The 24848-nt window shown below is 43.9% G+C and overlaps 1 protein-coding gene and 1 long non-coding RNA gene across 5 annotated transcripts; both read left to right on the forward strand.

The window, feature by feature from the left end:
• Positions 1–2159: 2159 nt before the first annotated feature.
• LOC140008344 (uncharacterized) lies at positions 2160–5629 on the forward strand. 4 transcript variants are annotated; one of them, XR_011815745.1, is made up of 4 exons: positions 2161–2302; positions 2394–2810; positions 3517–3647; positions 5377–5629. It is a non-coding gene; the product is annotated as an uncharacterized lncRNA (long non-coding RNA). The 4 variants fall into 4 exon arrangements; XR_011815736.1 differs by lacking the exon at positions 3517–3647 and having other exon boundaries at positions 2160–2302; positions 2391–2810; XR_011815735.1 differs by lacking the exon at positions 3517–3647 and having other exon boundaries at positions 2163–2302; positions 2379–2810.
• Positions 5630–16643: 11014 nt separating this feature from the next.
• Positions 16644–17216, forward strand: LOC140038607 (uncharacterized). The gene has a single exon (XM_072083987.1). It carries the CDS (start codon positions 16644–16646, stop codon positions 17214–17216), a length of 573 nt encoding a protein of 190 aa, XP_071940088.1.
• Positions 17217–24848: the final 7632 nt, after the last annotated feature.

The raw sequence follows: 24848 nt of genomic DNA on the forward strand, positions 1-24848 counted from the left end.
TTTATAATTTAGCCCCTATTCATTATGTATTAACAAAATGCAAATGATATAATAACAAACTTTTTTTAGATATTTGTAATTTTTGCTAAGTTGACATAATAGACATGTCTGAGCATAAAAATTTTTTCATGAATTGTTTATTATTACTTATAACAACCCCCAAAAATCAATAACTGAAATAATTTGGAAAAGTGTAATTGAATATAATTTGTAGTCTAATGTTAGCACTGTGAAAGATTAGTATAACGTGTAATACATCATAAGTAATAATTATTTTCATATGGAATGGGTATATACGAAATTAAAATTATTCAGTAAAATATCTGTCGTGCAATAAGATTGAGAGTTGTAACACATTTAACAGAATATTTGATTACATGTTTCTTTTAATTTATTATAAAAACTAAGTAAGAGACAAAGAGTAGGATAGCATGAGTAAGAAGTGCTATACTGTATATAAGCAATTCTATAGTATTTTCATCAAATTTCACTAATTCTACTATGGCACCCTAATTTTATTATTTAGCCCCCAATTCTTTTATATGAGCAAAAGCACAGAAGATATGACACCCTAATTTTATAATTTAGCCCCTATTCATTACGTATTAGCAAAATGCAAATGATATAATAACAAACTAGTTTTAGATATTTGTAATTTTTGCTAAGTTGACATAATAGACATGTTTGAGCATAAAATTTTTTTCATGAATTGTTTATTATTACTTATAACAACCCCCAAAAATCAATAACTGAAATAATTTGGAAAAGTGTAATTGAATATAATTTGTAGTCTAATGTTAGCACTGTGAAAGATTAGTATAACGTGTAATACATCATAAGTAATAATTATTTTCATATGGAATGGGTATATACGAAATTAAAATTATTCAGTAAAATATCTGTCGTGCAATAAGATTGAGAGTTGTAACACATTTAACAGAATATTTGATTACATGTTTCTTTTAATTTATTATAAAAACTAAGTAAGAGACAAAGAGTAGGATAGCATGAGTAAGAAGTGTTATACTGTATATAAGCAATTCTATAGTATTTTCATCAAATTTCACTAATTCTACTATGGCACCCTAATTTTATTATTTAGCCCCCAATTCTTTTATATGAGCAAAAGTACAGAAGATATGACACCCTAATTTTATAATTTAGCCCCTATTCATTACGTATTAGCAAAATACAAATGATATAATAACAAACTAGTTTTAGATATTTGTAATTTTTGCTAAGTTGACATAATAGACATGTCTGAGCATAAAAATTTTTTCATGAATTATTTATTATTACTTATAACAACCCCCAAAAATCAATAACTGAAATAATTTGAAAAAGTGTAATTGAATATAATTTGTAGTCTAATGTTAGCATTGTGAAAGATTAGTATAACGTGTAATACATCATAAGTAATAATTATTTTCATATGGAATGGGTATATACGAAATTAAAATTATTCAGTAAAATATCTGTCGTGCAATAAGATTGAGAGTTGTAACACATTTAACAGAATATTTGATTACATGTTTCTTTTAATTTATTATAAAAACTAAGTAATAGACAAAGAGTATGATAAGCATGAGTAAGAAGTGCTATACTGTATATAAGCAATTCTATGCATGTTAAATTTTTGAAACATATTTTATTGTGTAAGTTTTATTGTAAGGTAATTTCATAAATAATTTGTATATTGAGTTGTCCAAACCCAAAAATATGTATATAAACACAAACAAGCACACATATATATACATGCACAAAAAAGAAACCAATATCAAATAATTTATTTGATATTTATAGATGAGATTAAGGAAAAAAAAAAGAGATTAAGTATGAAAAAAGAAACCTGAAAAAAATAATTTTACCAGGGAAAAAAAAAAGAAAAAAGATGTATGAAGCTAAAGGCGTGAATCCTGGAATCTCAAAGACGTGTTTAGATGCAAAAAAAAAAGAGCGCGAGTCTGAAATCTGAAAGAGGCACGAAGGTTGTGGCTGAAATCTCTACAAAACGACGTCGTTTTTGGTTGTTCACAGACAAACAAAAGTCTCGCCGCTTCTCTCTTCCAACACTTAGACAAATTTCATTCTCAGTCTTTCCTTCCTATGGTGAACACCGAAAAACTCTGGACCTCAAACACCTTCTGCTTCCACAAAATGCTCCTCTAAAGCACCATTGATGAGTGCCAATCTTCAGGTCAAGCTCGCCGAAGAAGCGAAGTCAGAACACTTCCAAGCTCCCTCCTCGTTCCGCGACTTTAGTTTAGACTTTTCTCCGACCCCCTCTTCAGCTAATTGTGCGGTATGTGTTTTTTTTTTTTTTTTTTGCTTTCAAAAGCTGCTCAGCCTTCTATTGTAAAGACTAATTTATGAATTAGATTGTTAATTAGCAGTGGGGAAGGTAATACTCTTGGCCAAATCGCATCCGAAACACTTGCGATCTGGAGTATTAACAGTGTTAGGGATGGTCAGAACCGGCTTTCTTTGAGGAGCTATGAAATGCGAACATTTTTTGACTGCATTAATTTGGTTGGATGAAAGAGAAAAAGGAGAGGAGGTCTTCGGCTGAACGGAAAAAGGGAGGAGGTTTGGAGAAAGGAAAAAGAAAACAGAGCAAAAAGAGAGAGAGAGAGCCAGAGAGTAGACGGAAGAAAAATTGAAAAAAGAGGGGTGGAAAAAGGGAAGAGCTTCGACAAGAAAACAGAGCAAAGGAAAACCAAGAATCGAAGGAATCAGCAAGGAGTTGCTGTTGCCGCTGCTGCCACCAGAATCCACCACCACCACCTGCAAGTCCTCACCGCAAAAGCTTGGTAAGGTTCCCTTTCTCCATTCCTCTCTTTAATTTTGTTAGCGGATGGGTGAAAATGAGAGGTATTGACCTGATTTTCTCTTCCTTTCTTCTTTTTAGTAAAACTTTTATCCTTTTCTGACGTCTATGTATTCATGTGGGGCTATAATTTCTGTTGTGTGTGAGAAATTTGATTGGGATGCTGTAAATTTTGGGGCTGATTAACTTCAAATTGAGCAAAGGATTGGCGAAATTCTTTATACCCCTGACCTGTTCGATGAAATGCCCAGTTGAGAGTTCTACTTGAAGATGATTTTGCTTGCGTTTTGCGTGTGAGAAAAAGGAACATTCGGCTAGTTCAGTGTTTGTCCGAACATGATAGCTAATTTTTCATGGTAGAAAACAGAGTCTTGAGAGGCTCTACGTGCTGGTTTTTGCACTTTTTCTGTTTTTATGCTGCCCTATGTTTGAGTCCGAATTGATGTTATGAGAGGGGGGTCTTGTGGGTTTCATTGTCGGAAAAAGGAAAAAAAAAGAGAGGAAAGGTAAAGCAATTGGTTAGTTAATATAGCAAGATAAATTTCATGCCTTGTGTTTATGAGCAAGTGCACGCATGTGGCTTCTGAGTGTCTTTGTTGTCGCAGATACATTCTGTTAGGCTGTTAGATCATCAAGCTAAATTTGTTCTGAATGAAGCTGACCTTGCTCTCTTGGGGTTTTTCTTTCAGCTTTCTACATGGTCTTCCTTGGCCTTCCTTTTCTCTACATACTTTTAATGCTCTTTTCTCAAATCCATGACTGTATGATGAGTTAGCTAACCAGCTGAAAGACTTGCGCAAATAAGCAACTTCTGTGTCAGGTATAAATAAATTGTTTGCTCTTCATAGTTATTACAATTGAGGCACTTGAATTCTGGTTCTACAAAATAGAGATTCATTTTTAATACAATTGGGTTGCTTGATGTCAATTTAGTTGCTTGATGGCACTTGAAATCTGGTTCCACCAAATCTGATTCCTGTTTAATGCAATTGAGTTGCTTGAGGCTGATTTAGGTGCTTGAAATCTTGTTCATGTTTAATTACAGCCATTGAGGTGCTGGATGTTGCAACCAAAACTTTAGTGTTTTTAAAGCAAATGTGTTTGAACGTTGGGATGTATTCGGATTTGTGATCTCAACTCCCAAACTGCTATTTGATCAAGGGATTCTAAGTACAATATTGTTTGGTATTCTACTCTACCAGTATTTGTTTCCCTTTGGATTCCACATATTGATGTTACAATCTTATAGAGACTGGTTTTACTTTGTGTGGTTGATCATTAACTCCAGACGTTAGTCAAACAAGTGGTAACAGCCGAATAGAGTCATTAATCAAGAAAACTGTCTCTTTTGATTACAGCTAATATATTTATATGATTCTTCTTAAAATTTTTTGGACGGGCTAAGTTCACACCCTTCTATCTTATATCCATATTAGAAACACGAATTTGATGTTAAGATCCTTAGTATTTATTACTTTTCTTCTAACATTTGGCAATCCCAACTTTATGCATTGAGACAGTGAAAATTTTTCAGCTAAAATTTCCTCGGTTTTGAGCAAATCTATCAGATGTGTAATATATATTGTTACCTTTTTGTTCTCAATATATAGCAGTCCTGATTACCATACAATGAATGGTTCGTTGTAAAAAGTCTAATCTTTGATATTTATATATAACCCGAGTGGAGGTTCTGGTTGATAATCAATTGCAGAATCAGATTTATGGATCATTGGATGATCCTTTCGCATTTTTTACCATTAAGATGAGATTTTTGTTGCTAATTCATGTGAGAGAATTAATCACAGTGCTGTTTAATATGTTTAACCCATTTGGACTCGATTAATTTTCTTTTGGTTGTAGTACACATGAACTGTGTAGTTCTAGTACTTAACTTGATTGGTTTCATGAGTTTATTAATTATTGTTTAAAGACACATCAAAGTATTAAAAACAACATGGATCGAAATTTTTCTGTATCAGAAATTTTTTTTTTGTGCTAAGGAAAAAGAGGCACCTGTGATTGTGTGTGTGTGTGTGTTTTTTTTTCTTGATATACTGTGTGGTTCACGATCATCTAGGCTCTCAATGATTTTCAAGCGGATAGACCAGCTATGATTGTAAACCTGTAAAGCAAGCAGGCTACTAGTCCTGTTGGAGTGTCTAACCTGGATAGTGAACATGTTCTTGTTAATAGAGATTAAGGAGTTTTGATGTGCACATAATATCCAATGTAAACTAGAAAGTTCTCTTAGAACTCTTGAACGTGGTTCAGTTGTACTCCACCACATTGGAGCTTTCTTGAAACAAAAAATATGGCGGATTGGGCTAAATGAATATATGCATTTGCTTAGTTGGTCCTTTCTTTTGGAGCTAATGTTCTTGCTTACTATTCAATATATATAATTTCACTTTATTTTGTGTTAAGCAATTTACTTAGATTGCTATAATTTCAAATTTATGGACATTAGTTTTTATAATATGGTGCCTATCTAGAAGTGTAGTTCCAGTTTTAACACCAGTGCTCATTGCTTCAATTTTGGTAACGTGTAGGTTCTAACACGATTCCCAAGAAGAAGAAGCCAGTCATTGCTGTGAAGATGGTTTTTGAATTGAAGACTACAAGGCCTATCATGCTCATGTTTTGTTCTAGATGGGAATCGTGCTCATATTTTTGTATAGAACTTTACTACTCTCTATTGTGGATGGGAAATCACTAGTATTGTAACTGAATGGCTTATTTTGGATGGTGCATGGTTTATGACTCATTTGAGGCAACATTTATATATATATGTATTTGGGTTGATCTTCTATTGGAAATGAATGTTGGTTTTCTTTTCGTATGTTGGCTTTTTTTTTCTCCTTGCTACTCAATGAACGTTTTGTGATTGTTGGCAGCTATGTTGCGTAATTAACATTAGTTTATTGCTTTTTACAAAAAAATAAATGACAATAAAAAAGTTGTCACTACCAACAAGTTTTACTAGTGACACTAGAAAGTCGTCACTTTTTATGGATGGAAAACAATGACAACAAAAGTCGTCACTGAACGGAAGCATAATGTGACAACTCCAAGGGTTGATTATGACAAGAATTTAGCCAGTTTAGTGACAATAAAAATCGTCACACAATGTACAACAATGAGTGACGACAAGAGTCATCACAAAAGCGAAATCGTTTGTGACGACTTTCAACAGTCGTCACATGGACCCCCTTTTGTGACATAGAACTAGTGACAGCTCTGTGACAGCAGTAAAAGTCGTCACTGACTTTTTTTGTGACGACTTCTGAATTTTTAGTGACGACTTTCGCCTGTCACAGAAACGCAATTTTCTTGTAGTGGTGGCATCTTCCCAAGTAGCATCTTCATGGCCTAAATTCTCCCATAGGAGCAGCAGTTGTTCTGTAGGTTGTCCTCCCCTTCATTTAGTCCTCCTGTCCAGTACAGCTTGTGGTGCCACCCTTATCTCTCCTTGTCAGTCACTTGTGGTAGAAAATTCTATACTAGAGCTTCTTTAGCAGAAGGCTTTAACCGAGATACATGAAACACTGGGTGAATTGCTGTTTCTAGTGGTAATTCCAACTTGTAAGCTACAGGCCCCAACTGCTACAGCACTCTATAGGGACCATAATACTTAGCAGACAATTTAATATTCTTCCTAAGAGCCACAGTAGTCTGCCTATATGGTTGCAGCTTAAGATAGACTAGGTCCCCAACTTTAAAGCTCCTGTCAACCCTTTGTTTATCTGCATTCTACTTCATCCTATTATGTGCCATTAACAGATTCTCCCTGAGTAATTGGTTCCAGTTCACTCTTTCTGCCATCCAATTGTCCACAGTAGCCACCACAGAAGTCCCTAGAGTTAAGCTGAGTAGTGTAGGAGCATAACTATAGAGGGCTTGAAAGGGAGACATTTTTAAAGCAGTGTGAAAATTTGTATTGTACCACAACTCTACAGCAGCCAAAAACTTCTTCCATCTATGTGGTTGCTCAAAACACATACATCTCAAATAGGTTTCCACACACCTATTGACTCTTTTAGTTTGGCCATCTGATTGGGGGTGGTAAGCAGTAGAGAGGTTTAGCTGAGTCCCCAATTTCAAAAATAACTCCTGCCAAACTATGCTAGTAAATGCTTTGTCTCTGTCTGACACAGTGCTGAGTGGAAGTCCATGTAGCCCGAAAATATGTTCAAAAAAAGACTTGTGCCACACTTTTAGCAGCGTAGTGGTCAGTTAGAGGGATGAAATGGGCATATTTGGTAAATCTATCAATCACCATATACAACATATTGCAACCTTCTAGTCTAGGAAGTCCTTCAATGAAGTCCATAGATGTGTGCTGCCATGCTTGATCAGGTACATGTAAGGGCTGTAATAGTCCAGGTGCCCTACAACTCTCACTCTTGCTCATTTTACACACCTTACAAATCTACACAAAATCTTCCACCTCTTTTTTCATGCTAGGCTAGAAAAAATAGGTCTTAATCCTCTGATAGGTTTCCAGATTTCCTAAATGCCCCCCAATCGTTGATGTATGCATACAGGCAATAATCTGCTGTCTGAGTTGTGTTACCGCCCCTACATAAGCTCTCCCTTTGTATCTGATGATTCCACTGCTGTAAGAGTATTCTGGTATTTCTTTCCCATTTATAGCTAATGTAGTAATCAGCTCCTTAGCTTTTGGATCTCCTCACAACTCTCAACTATATCGGTTAACCAAGATGGTTTAACAATGGATACAATGCTGAGTTCTTATGTGTCTTCCCCTCTTCTAGAAAGGGCATCTGCAACCAAGTTCTCTTTCCGTTGTTTAAACTGTATCTCATAGTCAAATCCCATCAGCTTAGACAGCCACTTCTGTTGCAGAGGAGTCCAAATTTTCTGCTCTAACAAGCATTTCAAGCTGTGATGGTCAGTCCTGATGATAAAGTGAGACCCCAGTAGGTAGTGCCTCTATTTGTTTACAGCAGCGATCAAAGCTAATAATTCTTTTTCATAAACAGACAATGATTGATTTCTCACTCCCAGTGCTTGAATCATATAGGCTATTGGTTGGCCTTGCTACATAAGGATAGCTCCAATAGCCTTGTTGCTAGCATCTATCTCCAAAATGAAAGGTTTGGAGAAATCTGGCAATGCAAGGACTCGTGTGTGGCTCATGGCATGCTTTATCTCCTGAAATGCAAATTTAGCATCCTCATTCCAGACAAATCCATTTTTTAAGTAGATCAGGTAGTGGTTTAACTATGGATCCATAATTCTTAACAACTCTCTTGTAGTACCTAGTTAAACCAAGGAAACCTCTCAATGCTTTGACATCAGTAGGTTCTGGCCAATTCAACATACATTTCACCTTGGAAGGATCAGCCTTTACTCCTTCACCAGTAACCACAAGCCCCAAATATTCTATTTCATTTTGTCCAAAGGAACATTTAGAAAGCTTAGCAAAAAAGGTATGGGATCTTAAGATTTCCAGAACTTGTCTAAGGTGAAGGATTTGAGTTTCCATGTCTGTGCTATATACAAGGATATCATCAAAGAAGACCATGACAAATTTTCTGAGGAAAGGTTCAAAAATAGAGTTCATAAGAGCTTGAAATGTAGTCGGAGCATTGGTACTCCCAAATGGCATTACCAGAAATTCGTAGAGTTCACAATGAGTTCTGAAAGCAGTTTTTGGAATGTCTAGAGGGTTCATGCGAATCTGGTGATAACCAGATCTCAAATCAATTTTGGAAAAGATTTTGGCCCCATAGAGTTCATCCATTATGTCATCTATGTTAGGGATGGGGAATTTATCTTTAATGGTTAGAGAATTGAGTTGTCTGTAATCTATGGAACATCTCCAACTACCATGTTTCTTTTTAACCAACAAGACAGGAGAGGCAAATGGACTGTGACTGGGTTGGATAATGTCACTGCATAACATGTCTTTAACTTGTGTTTCTATTTCTATTTTCTGGAAATAGGGGGCCAATTTGAAGGGTTTTTCATCTGTCTTTAAAGGGATTTGATGGTCAAATGGTCTTTCAGGAGGTAATTGCTTGGGCTCTCTAAACACATCCTGGAACTCAATCAAAAGAAGATCTAAAATATTTGGAGTTGTGCTTACCTATGACTGAGAAGTGCTGATCAAACAGGATTGCACAGCTTGCTTCTGCTTCTTCCTCTTATATTTTTGGGCCACTTCTCCCTTAGTCATTCTGGGTTTTGCAATGCTCTCATCACCTTGCAATTTCACCAATTTACCATTCTTATTGAATGACAGCTTCAATTGTCTGAAGTCAAATGTCAGGGGACTGTAAGCCTTCATCCAGTCCACCCCCAGAATTAAATCATAAGGTTCTAAATCCAAGAGGTACACATTGTGATAGAACTTTTGACCCTGCACCTTCTACTGGAAATCTGGTATCCGCTGACTACAAACAAGCTGCTTCCCATTTGCAATTCTGACTTTAAAAGGTTTGTGTTGCCTGATAAGTTTAGGCCATCTCTGTGCAACTGACTTGTTAAGGAAATAATTAGAGCTTACACCATCCAACAAAATGAAAATTTCTGAGTCCCTGACCATCACTACCATTTTAATGGTTCTAGAGAGTAGATTTCCAGTGACTAAATGTGGGGACAATTCAATATCCTGTTTGTGACTAGTTCCCACATATTCTATTACTTCTTCTTCATCTACATCTTTTTCCATATCAGTAGCAATAATCATGTGTATTCCTTTGTTCTTACAAATATGACCTGGCCCAAATTTGGCTCTACACTTAAAACACAGATTATTATCTTTCCTGTATTGAAATTTAGTGGGAGTGATTTTCTTGAATTGCTGAGTAGAGTTACCTGATTTCTTAGAATCTCCTTCACTTGGGAATGATGCATTGGCCACAGGAGATCTGCTCGTAGCCAACCCCCCATTGGAACCCAACTGTGATACTATAGAGGGTCTGTTTACTGTCTTATTCTTTATGAAGATGACTTCCAATGCCTTTTCTTGCCATCTCGCAACCTCAAATGCTTCTTGCAGGGTCTAGGCTTTATGCATCTTGACTAAAGCCTTGAGCTCTTCTTGTAGCCCACTCAAATAGCTTGAAACAAAGTAACTCTCATTCAAATTATGATTTTTGAGTAGCACTATGGCCCTCAACTCCTCAAACCTCTCTTGATGGGCCATTGCTGTGGAAGATTGCTACAGCTTGTTGAATTCTTCTACCCCATCCTCATCACCAAGGTTTTCAAATCTGCAATTTACATTCCCCTAGAATTCTTCCCATTCCATTGCTCCTTTATCTATTTTTAGGCTCTAGAACTAAACATTGACTCTCCGCCCAAATGCATTTCTACAATTAACATCTTCTATGAATCCATAATCCCATAAAATGAAAGAAAGTCTCGCACTTTTAAACCCATTCTCTCACTTGATCTCCAGAAAACTTAGGGAACTTGTGACGACCCCACCTCCCCTTAGGGCGTACCCCAAAGCTTTATTTCGGATACAACAATTCACAACCTTGAACGTACATGGAACAATAGTTTTCAAGTTTGGAAAATACAAATGCATTCATTTCTGTCTGAAACTTCCATACAATCCCAAATACATCAAAAGATTGGAGTTCTAAATACATTCAACCCTAATCAAACGAGTAGTACGAGTACAATTACAAAATTCAAAAAAACTAGACTACGCTAGCCTATACCAGTCTCACGCCTCGCTCGTATCCCCTGTAAGGAAAACAAATGGCGTGGAATGAGTTAAAAATCCAGTGAGGTTCCAAATAACAAGTTGACCATTATTTAAAAGGACAAGTATCAATGTAGCAAAATAGCGAGTATAGAAGTTCATAAAAGTGGGTAATAACACTTTAAATAGCAAATCTCAAAATGAGCGAGTGTAAAATTTTTCAAAAGAAACAATGATCCGATAAGTAATAATCATATTAAAGGATAAGGATACAGATGACTCTCAAGAGCCAAGTTCCCGTTGCTTCACCAGAGCTTGATCAAGTAGTAGCTGACACTCCGTCAACTTTCAAGTAAAGTAACTAGTCTAGTAGAGCACCACTTATCTACAATCTCCGTCCACCAACCAAACCCCCTACTGGGTCCAAAATCCTCAATAAACACTGGTGGTAATATTCGAGTATGCCGATTAATCGAGGAGATATCACTCCATTCGACAAAACAAGAGACCCAGAGTTCGTTACCCAAGCAACCAAGCCCTTGCCGGCTCGACTCGAGTAACTAGCCACAGGGTTTCTGGAATTCCAGACAATATACAAATCATGTGCATGTATATCGATTCAATTGCAATCAATAAACAAGAATATATCACATTAGAGCAAGTGCGATAAAGTACACCCTTACCCGACCATACCAATCAAAGATCATTTGATCACATTGATCAAGTATTGAAAACAAGTGTCAAGTTCAATCAAGTATTTGGAAGCACTCACCAAAGACTTAGTGCTTCTACGGACCACGTTCAGATATTACTCCTGGTTTGGAGTCCAAATCTGCGATAAAACATCATTTAAGAACTTTGAAATCAACTAAGATTCGAAACTCAAGTGCTTCGTTTAACGGAAATCAAGTAACTTATCACACTCTAGAAAACTCATGCTCGCTCTTTTAGTTTTGGTAAGGAAGCGGTTAAAACTTTGGAGTTCCCATTTGAGTCGAAAAGACGAGGAAAACGTATTTCTATTGATCGTTACTTTCATTTTCCAAGGGTACGAGTTTCGGCCGAATTCTAGCTTATATACCTCTACAAAAGAGGACTCGAATAACCTAGACAATTCAAGTTCAATTCAACCTCAACTCTTCGTTCGAATCACAAATACACACTCCTAGTCCTCAAGTGAAAATTTGGGCGGCATGCCCCTTGTATTTAGCTATTTTCCAGCCATTTATGACTTCATTATTTTCATCAATTCAGCCCAAATTTCACACATAAACAATCTTACCACAATAGCCCATCAAATAGGCTCAATGTCATACAATTACAAAACAAGTCTAGCAATGCGACCGAAAACCAATTTTAAAAGCAAATAGCTAAACCGCAGATTTGACATCTTATAGTATTTTGGTCACAACTGAAGCTACGTTTATCGAATTGGAGTAAATTTTATACTGTTTCGAAACTAAGACATATGTCTACAAATCTTAGAAAGACATCAACAGCTAATTCATTCATTTTCAAGGTCAAAATGTGCAATCTCAGAGAGAACAGAACACTGCCTGCGCAATAGGGCATTTGGCAGTCAGGGGTAATTTTGTTATTGCACAAACTACAGTGTTCAGATTGAGCTAAAATTTTACAGGAAACTATATAACTCCATTCGCTACAACTTTCATGTTTTGACCTAGGCTTGATTCGGCCTCTAACATGGACGAATCAAACAGGTCAGAAACAGGACAGATTCTACTACAATTTCTGGAATTTGATGATTCAATGCTTAAAAATCACATTCATGTCTTGCATCATTACCCCAACTCCCTATCCAAGCTCATTAGCATCATGTCGCGCCCCATTTTTGAGAAAAGGAAAATGAAGTAAAGTCATTTGAAGTCATAATGTGTGAAGTGTGTGAATGTGAGAAATAAAAGGAAAGGTCATGGGACTTTTTAAATGCGACGGTTTGACCAAAACGATAATCTAAAAAGATTTTTAAACATGAAAAGTAGGAGTCGCCACTTGGTATTGAGTTGGGGTGTACCAAATCACCCAAAAAGTAGTTTTAAAAAAAATGAAGTGAAAACCTTTTTAGATGACTCCTAGCCTACGAAAAATCCAAGAGACGAGTTTGGGAGTCACGGTTGATAAAAGGGAAGGCAAAGAAAAAGTTTAAGACACCCTTTTACCCTAGCCTAACCTAGTTGCACGATTTAGTGACAATTTTCCTATTTTTACCCAAAAGATGTATTGCATTTTGGATGCGTCTAATATGAATGCAAACCTAAATCTAGTGAGTGGTTTGAAAGGGATAAAATGTCTCCTTAGGGGCTCGATTGGTCCTAATCACATGAATTGTGATAGCCAATGGTGAACCCTCAAAGAGGTCACGAATAAATGCAAATGAATGCTCGAATAATAATGAGAACAAATGAGTGTGTGCGAAAAATGCCTTTGAGTATAAAAACGAGTGCTAGGTGCAAGTGTGCAAATGGGTGTGTAAAGTGCAATGGTGGAAATGAGTATGTAAAAGTGCATGTGTACAAATGTGAGAGAGTGTCAAGTGATAGTGTGAAGAGTGAGAATGTATAAAGTGATAGTGAAGTGAAAAATGTGACAAGTAGTGTGTGAAGTGAAAATGTGGAAAGTGGTAGTGTGTGAAGTGCAAGGTGGTAGAGTGAGAATGTGTAGGATGAGAATTGTGTGAAGTGAAAACATGAAAAATGATATTTGTGAAGTGAGAATGCAAAAGTGATAGTGGGTAAATGAAATGCATGAACCCTAGAGGAATGCAAGCAAAAATGGGTACGGGGAGACCCTAACGTGACTTTTGATTTGCCTTTTGGTTAGAAAAAGAATGAGCATGCTAAGGCTATGTGTAACCACACTCGTCTATCCCCCTTACCAAAAAGGGGAACTCCTTAACCTAATCAAGCAAATGACCTTAATGACTAGAATGAAATGCAAAATCCGAAAATCATACTTTGAATGTGGGAAAAGGGGAAAGGATCATGCAAAAATGTAAAAAGTACTAAAAAATACATGAAGATGTTGTGAGAGCATGCGACTATGTACTAGCGAGAGACGGCCCTATTGGGTCTAGTATTGGACTAGCCCTTGACTAACGTTCTCTCACAAGCATTGTACATTGTAAGAGCTCGAGGGGGGAGGCCATGACTAGCATTGGACTAGCCACGGTTATATCGTGCATTTGCATTCACTATATATGTACACAAGCAAATAGACATAGTTAAAGTAAGTAGGCATGTGAGCACGTAATTCACATAACACATAAGCATGCATATCTAGATGCCAAATTCTAGAAAAGCGGTAACACATAGCACGTAATCATGCAAATCACCCCAAGCAAATAAAGCAAAGAAGCCCTAACTATTACATTAGGGAGAGCCTACTACAATCTAAAGGGAGAAATGAAAATAAATGATTAAAATAAATACCAAACTATTACAATTGTGGCATTTAATTGCCTTGCCAAATAATTACAAATTAAACTAAAATAAATATTGAAAAATTGGAATAAATAAAGCGTATAAAGAAATGAAATAAAACATTCAAAAGCATGCAATTGAACATATAAAGTCACATAAGTGCACATAGGGTCAAATAAATCGAAAATAAGGGATAGAATGTACCTCCCTTGAGTTCGAGCCCTAATGAGAGAAATTCACTTATTTACCCTCCAAAAACAAAGAAAAGGTCAAGGCATCAATTTAATTAATGAATGAATGAAGATTTAAACACAAAAATGGAATTAAACACAAAATGAAAATTATATCCGAAAGAAACCATCCATGTGTAAGAAATTAAAGCAAGCAAGGTTCCAAGTAAAAATTTAAGAGTTTGAAATGAAATACTAAAATTTAATGGCTTAATCACATGCTAAAACTTCAAAAAGAAAAATCATCCCCAAAATCATGCACATTCTACCCAAAAATCACATAAAAGATACCCCAAGAAAATTGACATTAAAAGGGGTCAAATTGATTGCTTTTTCCAATTTTTGGGTCTTATTAGCATAAAGGAAAACTTGGAAAGCCAAAGTGAAATTTTCATGAACTACTTCATGCATGCAGCAAAGCTTTCGACCAACTGAAGCTACTTTGCTTCTACCATTTCTGCTGCGAACTTGCAGCTTGTTAGCAACCCAGAATGATGGCAAAAGTTATAAACAAAGCCCAAGCCTCATCAATTTTTCTACAACCATCATTGACAAAAGATTGATTATGCAAACAAGGTGACCAAACCCAGCTTCGTGGGCTGTTACGGGACAAAGGAAAAGCAGCCAAAACATGAGAACGAAATGCGGCTTTTCTCATTCAACCGAGAATTCTGAACTCTTATTTTAACAAAATCCAATGATGAAACACTCCATAGGCGAGATTAAGGCAATAAAGATGACCCAAAACACATACAGCAGCAAAAAAAAAACTCCAGAGACTACGTGCATCAGGAAGACACTACAAGCATCAGTAGCTCCATGATACAACTGAATGTAAAAATATAGTAGAGGCACGAAGACACTCGCGACAAACATGCCCACATCATAGCTTCAATTATTCAATTTTTTCTTTCAAGCACGAGATTAACTAACAAATTAGGTGACAAAAAAAAATTCGGTGGGGGGTTGGGGAACAAACGCAGCTTCAAATCTCATCCGACACAATATGAACTCAAGCGACAGGATTACCCTCATCAACTTATAGATGTGGACAACATTGGACAGCATTACACCCTTTAATCCAACTCTTAGCCTTAAACACAAAATCCTGAATAAAAAAAAGTTGAAAATCTGGAAATTTTTATTCTTCCCACAACACTTTGTTTTCAGCTTCAGCATACGCAGGAAAACAACCATGAACACCTGCTGAAACCTCAAAGTCCAGCTATTCAAGACATCAGACCCAAACCATAAAGTGAACAAAAAAAATGAACAATGTAGAGGCCCCGTCCTAGGCCTGTACACGTGGCAGCCCAGGGAGCTCCGAGCTGGACTCAGACCCCGGGCCCATGAGAACTGTCCCGCGGCCCTCCGCCGCTAGGGCTCCGAGGGGCTCCAGAGAGCAATCCCGCGTAGGTCGGGATTGACTCCTCTCAGTGCGGAATCAGGGGCTATTCTGGGCAAGTCCCGAAACGTACGGAGGTCGGACTCCTAAGCAGGTATAAATGGTAACGCCCATTGGCTGCGCAAGGTACGCTCACTATTGAACAATTACACCCAACCATTCTTGACTTCCCGTGAACCACACTCACCGAAAACCTAACTTGACAGTCGGAGTACCCTCGGGGACAACCTCAAGGCCCCTGTTAGATCACTCTCTTGTTTGTCTTTCAGGCTTAGGACGCGCTCTCTCTATCAGCGAGCCGAGCTCATCAGGTCAGCTCGGTCCGGAGAAGTTCCGTGCTTCTTCAGTTGGCGCCGTCTGTGGAAACGAGAAGATACGAGTGTTTGAGTTGATGGCGAGAACGCGTTCAAAGCGAACCATGGAGAACACCGATCCCGGGGCAGGCGAGGGTTCCCGGCGAATGGAGACCGAGGCGGCCCGAGACGCCGGGGGCTCGGCCCTTTCAGGGGAACGGAGACAGCAGGTCTTTCAGTTTGTAACGGAGAACCTCCCTATGTTGGAAGACATAATCCGGCAGGCGAAAGAAGGGGGCGAAGCCGGAGGGACGCAGACCTCTAAGGCGAAGGGGAAGGAGAGGGAGTCGCCTCCCGTTCCCTCGGAGGATGAGTCACGGGACCAGCCCCCCAAGAGGAAAAGGCCACGGACTCCCCCTCGGCCGCGGGTCTCGGTGGTTGGGGATAGCGAGAAGTATTCCCGCGACCGGTCCGTTGGGGGCCGACCGAGGAATCCCTCATCGTGGAAACCCACGCGGAACGAGTTGGAGCGTTCCCCTGCCAGGTCTATCAAGAGCCGCCCACGGGACCTTCCCCAGTGAAAACCTGTCCGGGACGAGCTTGAGCAGATCCTGCGGCCGCAGTTGTACGAGGACAACTACACGGCCTCGCCCTTCACCCGAGAAATAGAGGACTACCCTTTACCCCGGAGGTTTAAAATCCCGAACATTGAACTGTACGACGGTTCGACGGACCCAGAAGACCACCTCTCGGTCTTCCTGACGCATATGCGTCTGCAAACCGCTGCGGATGCATTTCGTTGCAAGACCTTCCCTATGTTTCTGAAGGGAAATGCCCGGCTCTGGTTCCAAGGCCTGGCCTTGGGGTCCATCCGAAATTTCACAGAGCTGGCTAGACAGTTCGCCGCCCAGTTCGTCTCCTCGAAAACTTACTCTAAAAACGCGGCTCACCTGATGGCAATCAAGCAGAAATCGGACGAGTCCCTGAAGAGTTTCATGACCCGCTTCAACACAGAGAGCTTGCAGATCAGGAATAAGGACAAAAAGGTGGTCATGGTCGCCTTCGTAAACGGACTCAGGGTGGAAGAGCTTTTCTACAAGCTCGCCGAGAAGCCCCCCGGGTGCCTGGAAGAGCTCTTGACCAGGGCGCACGCGGCCGCTAATGCGGAGGAGGCTGGCCGCCTGAAGAGAGAATCAGATCGGGAACTCGGAGATCGGAAAGGACGGGCAAACCCCCCCGAGAGCAAGGACGGCCCGGCCAAGAGGAATGTTTTCAACCGGCTCTCGAAGGACAAAGCCCCTGCTCAACCGCCGGTTTCAGAAAAAGTCTACACCCCCTAACTCGGCCCAGAGCCCAGGTTCTGGCTGTCATGGAGGCGAAGGGTCTAGTAGGACGACCCCTAAGATGGGGACACCCCTGAACAAAAGGAACCAGAACCGGTATTGTGCCTTCCACCGTGACGTTGGGCACGATACGGAGGGGTGCTGGGCCTTGCGGAAGGAGATCGAAGACCTGATTCAGCGGGGTTTCCTGGGACAGTTCGTGCGGCCAAGTCGGCCGAGCCAGGAGCCAGGACGCGCCTACCGCGGGGACTGGGGGGAGGCCCATCGTCGCGACCGCCCTGAGCGCCTCGACTTCCCTCGGGCCGACTACCCCGACCCGGACATCCACAACCTAGCAGGGGTGATAAATACCATCGCTGGGGGCCCCACAGGGGGGACAGCCAAGCAGCCCAGAAGAATCGGCGACCTCCTCCCGAGGGGGATGACTCCCTGAAACGTCTGCGCATGAACGAAGAGATCACCTTTGGACCGAGGGACGCGGTCCCCCTGGCATCAGGAAACCATGAGGCCATTGTGATAGACATCGTGACCAATAACTACCAGGTAAAGAAAGTGTACGTCGACCAGGGGAGCGCAGTGGACATCCTGTTCTATCGGGGTGTTCAAGGAGCTCGGCCTGGAGGACGGACAGCTCACCCCGGTTCGGACACCTCTGGTGGGTTTCACTGGACCTCCCGTCACTCCGGAGGGGATGATCACCTTGATGGTTACGGTAGGGCAGGCGACCAAATGCCGGACCATTCCCATCAATTTCGTGGTGGTCAAACAATAATCCCCGTACAACGTGTTCTTGGGACGGCCTGCGTTGAATGCCCTTCGGGCTATCTCCTCGTCTCTCTACCTCAGTTTCAAATTCCCCACCCCGAGAGGAATAGCGGAGGTGCATGGAGATGTAGAGGTGGTCCGAACTTGCTACTTGGCCATGCTCCGGGGACACGAGAAGGTGGTTGCCCAGACGGCCAGCCTGGAGCCTTACATCCCGGGGGAGGAGAATCGGCAGCTGAGCACTCAGGACGAGATCGAGGAGTTCCCATTGAAAGAGGACTGGCCGGACCAGGTAATCCGCATCGGTGCGTCGCTACCTCCCAAAGAGAAGGACGGCTCGAAAAAGCTCTCCTAAAGGAGTACGCCCAGGTCTTCGCTTGGATAGTCGAGGACATGCCTGGGATTCTGACTGGCCTGGCCATCCACCACCTCAACATAGACCCCCGCTTCAAACCAGTGAAGCAGAAGAAGAGGAACTTCGCTCCAGAGAGAAATGAGGTGATCAGGAAGGAGGTCGGTAAGTTGTTGGAATCCAAAATCATCATGGAGGTCTACTATCCGACCTGGCTGGCCAACCCCGTCCTGGTAAAGAAGAAGGACCAGTCCTGGAGGATGTGCGTTGACTTTACAGACCTCAATAAAGCCTACCCGAAGGACTGCTTCCCCATGCCGAGGATCGACAGGTTAGTAGATACTACTGTTGGTTTTGACGTTTTGTATTTCCTGAATGCTTTCAAGGGATACCACCAGATAGAGATGGCTGAGGAGGATCGGGAAAAGACTTCCTTCATCACCGAGGAAAGAACTTACTGCGACCGGACCATGCCATTTGGGCTAAAGAACGCCGGAGCTACCTACCAACGTTTGGTCAACAAGCTGTTCCAGAATCAGGTCGGCAGGAGTATGGAGATCTACGTGGACGACATGATCGTCAAGAGCCGAACTAATCAGCAGCTCGTTCCCGACCTGAGAGAAATCTTGAACATTCTGCGGGAAAGCCGGATGCGGCTGAACCCAAGGAAGTGTACCTTCGGGGTTAAGTCGGGGAAGTTCCTGGGCTTTCTGGTCTCCCGAGAAGGGATCCGGGCTAACCCGGATAAGCTCCAGGCCCTCATAGACATGGCCCCTCCGAGGAACGTCAAGGAGGTCCAACTGCTCGCGGGGAGGATGGCCGCCCTGAATAGATTTCTCTCGCGCTCCAAGGTGAGGGGGTTGCCCTTCTTTCGAATCCTGAAAGTACCAAAGGACTTCCAATGGACGGAGGAGTGCCAGACAGCCTTCACCGATCTAAAGGCATACTTGGTTGAGCTGCTTGCTCTGACTGTCCCGGAGCAGGGAGAGATCCTGTTCCTATACTTGTCTGCCTGCAACGAGGCTGTTAGCGCGGTTTTGGTGCTGGAGGACAAGGGGGCTCAACGGCCAGTATACTACGTGAGCCGAGCTTTACAAGGGCCGGAGACGCGGTACACGCCGGCGGAAAAATTGGTTCTCGCCTTGGTGCACGTCGCCCGGAAGCTCCGACCCTACTTCCAGGCCCACAGCATTACTATCCTGACGGATCAACCCTTACGGCAGATACTTACAAAACCCGAGGTCTCGGGCAGGATGACCAAATGGGCCATCGAGCTGGCCGAGCACAACATCGGCTACCAGCCTCGCACCGCAATCAAAGTTCAGGCCCTGGCAGACTTTCTCGCCGAGTACGACAGTATGTCCGTCACCGAGCCGACTTACGCTCTCAGATTTGACTTCCCGGCATCCAACAATGAGGCCGAGTACGAGGCGTTATTGACGGGATTGCGGATAGCCCACCAGATGGGCATAACCGCGATCAGAGTCCGGAGCGATTCTCAACTCGTAGTCTACCAAGTCCGCGGGGAGTACGAGACCAAGGAGGATGTCATGAAAAAATATTTGGCTAAGGTGCAGGAGGCGATAAAGCTGTTCGAACTCTTTGAGATCGAGCGGGTGCCAAGGTCCCAGAACAAGCGAGCGGACTCTCTGTCGAAACTGGCGTCCTCCTCATTTGCTCACCTGAGCAAGGAAGTCTTGGTGGAGGTAATTAAACAAAAAAGCATTGACCAGGTCCAGGTCCTGGCTATAGACAGATCGGCCACTTGGATGACTCCTCTTGTGGACTTCCTCAACTCGGGTGTCCTCCCCGAGGACAAAACCGAAGCTCGCCGACTCCAGTTCCGAGCTGCTACGTACGCCTACGTTGGGGGGACCCTCTACAGGAGGTCATATTTGTCTCCATGGCTAAAGTGCGTAACTCCCGAGGAAGGCGACTATGTCCTCCGAGAAGTGCACGAAGGCTTGTGCGCGGCACACTGGGGTTCCCGAGTGTTGGCCAAAAAATGCCTGCTCCCAGGCTACTACTGGCCCTCGGTGTTTCGGGATGCCGCAACTCTCGTTCAGAAATGCCGAGTCTGTCAGGTGCATGCCCCGCTGCACCACCAAACCACCCGGGAAATGGTCCCCATCCACAGTCCTTGGCCCTTTGTCCAGTGGGGGATAGACCTCCTGGATCCTTTCCCCCGAGCTCCAGGAAGGTACGAACACCTCGTGGTAGCCATCGACTATTTCACGAAATGGATGGAGGCCGAACCCCTGGCCACTATCTCCGGAAGGGCAATTCAGAAGTTCTTCTGGAAAAACATAATCTGCCGCTTCGGGATCCCGCATGTCTTGATATCCGACAACGGGCGACAGTTTGCTGAAAATCCCTTCAAAAGCTGGTGCGCAGAGCTTGGGATTAACCAGGATTTCACCTCGGTCGGACACCCCCAGGCCAACGGTCAGGTGGAGAATGTTAACCGAACCATTCTGCAGGGGCTGAAAACTAGGTTGGAACTAACCCAGTCTAATTGGTTAGACGAACTACCTAGCGTCCTCTGGGCTTACCGCACTACACCGAGGACAGCCACCCACGAGACCCCGTTTTCCCTGACTTATGGAGCAGAGGCGGTGGTGCCCGCGGAGGTCGGCCTCCCCTCGCCTCGAACGCAAAGCTTCGTGGCAACAGCCAACGAAGAAGAGCTGAGGTGCAACTTGGACATGCTGGAGGCCAGGCGTGAGGAAGCGGCGATTTGAATGGTTAAGTATAAAAACCAGCTTGCCCGCTACCACAATGCTAGGGTGAGAAGTACGCATTACCAGCCTGGAGACCTCGTCCTGCGAAAGAACTCAGTCAGTCGGGTTCATAGCTCCAACAAGCTTGATCCAAACTGGGAAGGGCCGTACAAGGTCTTAGAGACAAGCCGTGTTGGGTACTGTAAGCTTGCGAAATTAGACGGAGTAGAGGTACCCCGCACTTGGCACTTCTCTAATTTGCGGTTGTTCGTAAGATAGGTTGGTTCAGGGTATCCTACTGTATTCTTTGGAATTTTAGTACCATTTCATCATTAAATAAATGCTCAGTTTTCTTGTTTTAAATCTCTTCTCATTATCAAGGCCGTTTAACTTTTCACTTCTACACTAGCACACTGAGATTCTACTAAGTGTCCTAGTGGGAGGCTCTGAGGGGTGATGAAGGGTAATGGAAGGAAGGCCTTTCAAGCCTCGGAGATCGACGCTCGACCCCGGAGGTCGGCGTGATTACCTTCGAATTCCAGCGGCTCGACCCAGGAGGTCGGCACGATTGTCTTTCAAATTCTCCCGCTCGACCCAAGAGGTCGGCATGATTACCCTCGAATTCGATGCTCGACCCAGGAGGTCGGCACGATTGTCTTTCAAATTCTTTCGCTCGACCCGGGAGGTCGGCATGATTACCCTCGAATTCGATGCTCGACCCAGGAGGTCGGCACGATTGTCTTTCAAATTCTTTCGCTCGACCCGGGAGGTCGGCGGTGCAGGGACCAATTCAGATGATGAACCAAGGGAAGGCCTTTGGAGTTTGAGATTAGATGCTCGACCCAAGAGGCCGGCACGCTGCTTCAGTAAATCAGAAGGCCTCGGAGATCGACGCTCAACCCCGGAGGTCGGCGTGATTATCTTCGAATTCCAGCGGCTCGACCCAGGAGGTCGGCACGATTGTCTTTCAAATTCTCCCGCTCGACCCAGGAGGTCGGCATGATTACCCTTGAATTCGATGCTCGACGCAGGAGGTCGGCACGATTGTCTTTCAAATTCTTTCGCTCGACCCGGGAGGTCGGCGGTGCAGGGACCAATTCAGATGATGAACCAAGGGAAGGCTTTTGGAGTTTGAGATTAGATGCTCGACCCAAGAGGCCGACACGCTGCTTCGGTAAATCAGATTGGGCATTCGGCCCAGGAGGTCGGCGCGTCACTCCGGTTATTAGAATTTGTTTGCTAAATGATAGTTTGATGGTGGGGTGCCCCTGACAACTTAGTGGTTAGCTTGAGGGGCGATAGATGCTTGACCCAAGAGGTTGGCACGCGGCCTTGGTGGATCTATTTGGTGCTCGACCCGGGAGGTCGGTGGTCCTTTTCGGTCACTAGAGTTTGCCGTTAACAGGGAATTGAAAGACAAATCAGATAGTTTCATTCAAACTTCATCTCATATATACATTCAGACCCTATCTATTACAAAACCTATAGAGCTATACAAGGAAAGGGAAGGCTAACTATGCCTTCTTCTTGCTGGCGACCTGCTTGAAACGGGAACTGAAGGTACACCTTAAGCATGTTGAGAGGTGGGAACTGAAGGTACACCTTAAACATGTTGAGAGGCGTGTGGAAAAAGCTGTTAAAAAGGATCTGTGGAGATCAGGGGACTGGAGCATGGTCACATCCTTATAAGAGGATGAAAAGGGTTTCTGGAGTGACCACTACCCTAAGCCACTGGCTCCTTCCCAGAAGCCCTGCCGGGAGCCTCATCCTCCTCCAGGGGGACCTCCGCCAGCTCGGACCCCACATCGCTCCTGCCCACCAGGTCCTTCAGGGCATGCCCCTTGCAGTACCCATCGAAGAGCTAGTCCAGCTTCCCCTCGGCTGCAAAATTGTAGTCCTTGAAATCAGCCAAGTTGAAGTCGGGTGGGTTGAGACTCTTCACCTTGTCCAGGGCCCGCGTGGCGCCGACCTGGAGGATGGGCTGGTTGAGTAGGGCCACGTCCTCGGCGAACAGATCGGAGGAGATGAAGTCCCGGACAGCCTTCTTGTGCTCCCGGCTGATGGTGCCGGAGAGCTCAATGGCGTGCTCTTTCCTCAGTTTCGCGACCCTCTTCTTCTCTTGGTCCAACTCGGACCGGGAGGAGGCGAGCTGGACCCGGGTTTCCTCCAGCTCCTTCTCAGTCTTGCCTTGCTTGGCCTTAAGGCGAGCTTCTGCTCGGTCTCCCGATTCTTTTTCTGCATCTTCTCCAGGTCGGGAGACAGCTCGGAGAAGCGGGTCACCAGGGCAGCACCGGCGGTGTTTGCCTGAAGAAAGGAAAGTAAGAGTTAGCATATTACCAACCCCATCAAGGGAAAAATCAGGGACCCAAGGGGCCTGAGGCGAGTGCTTACTTGGGCCTGAGCGGTGTAGTACATGTCCTAGAGTTCGGACGGGCCGGCCAGCTCCATCCACCTCTTGTCGCGTGGAAGGATCGAACCCATGACCAACTCGCGACCCACTTCGGGGAATTAGGCTCGGCATTGATGGAGAGGTCCCAGGACGGGCAGAAGTGACGGGGGTCGTGCATCGTGGGGGATTGGCCCGACTTCGTGGGGGCCACGGTGCGGAAATGCCACAAGCTCGGGGGGCGCTCTTCCGGGCGTGCTTCTCCGCGGAGCCGACCCCCAGATGGACAGGGCCCCCTGACGTCAGCAGGAGAGGGCGCTGCGCCGGGACTGGCGTCGTTTTCTTCCCGGGTTGGGCAGGCTCGTCCTCTCGATCCCTCTTCTGCCCCGTTGCCTTCTTTTTGCCGGGAACCTGCTTGGAGGGAGACTGAGATTGAGAGGTCTCCTTCTGGGGGGCCGAGCTGCCCCCAGGAGTCGCAGAGGCCTCAGGGGCTTTCTTCGCTGCCTCTGGCTGCGTGGTAGGGGCGACCTCCTCGGTTGACGCGTCCAGTAGCCTGGAGAGCTTCCTCACTGTGACAAACGTAACCAGGTCAGCAAAAACAGGTCTGTCTAAAATATATAATGTACACATATGTAAATGCGACAAGCTGCAGGGACAGAGTCGGCGTTACAGGCATCGAGGTCGGGATCTGAGGCCACCACCTCTCCAGAGGACCCGGACAGCGTCCCCATCAGCCCGGCCGCAGAGATCTGCGGGGTGGAGAACTTGGTGGCGTAGAGCTTCACCTTGGAGCCCAACAGTTGGCCGAGAGTTTCAGGGTCCAGGTTCTCCGGATAGGGGTCGGGGTCGACCTCCCCGACTTTCCACGTGTTCGGGGGAAAGCTTGTGAATTTTACAAAGAAGAAATCCCCCTTCCAATTTTTTATGGAAGAGGGGACCCCATAGAATAGATCCTGGGTGCCCTTCCCCCCCTCGAACTTGGCTAGCCCCTCGGCGGGAGAAGTAGTACCACCCAGGGAGGGAGAGTTTGAGGATGTAGGAGGCCCGGAAGAGGGAAAGCGAGTAGGGGATGGAGCAGATTTGGCAGTAGATTAGGAATCCAATGATGGTCCTGATCGAGTTGGGGTGGATTTGGCTGATCCGGAGCCCCCATTAGCTCAGGATCTCCGCCAAGGCTGTAGGAATGGGGAGCCAGAGCCCAGCGAACAGCTGCTCCCTGTAAATGGCTACGAAACCCGGGGGAGGTCGGCAGGCTCGGTCGGTGGGTCCGGCGGCTCGCGGCTCTAAGGCCGGAGGAATGGAGAACGACACGGCTAGCTCGGCCACCGCCCCGGGTGAGATAGTGACCTCCTCCCGGTCGGGGTGACCGTAGTCGAACTCAGAATCATCCCCCTGCTCATCAGTAG

This window comes from Coffea arabica, chromosome 1c, assembly GCF_036785885.1.
Source record: "Coffea arabica cultivar ET-39 chromosome 1c, Coffea Arabica ET-39 HiFi, whole genome shotgun sequence".
Taxonomy (NCBI): Eukaryota; Viridiplantae; Streptophyta; class Magnoliopsida; order Gentianales; family Rubiaceae; genus Coffea; species Coffea arabica.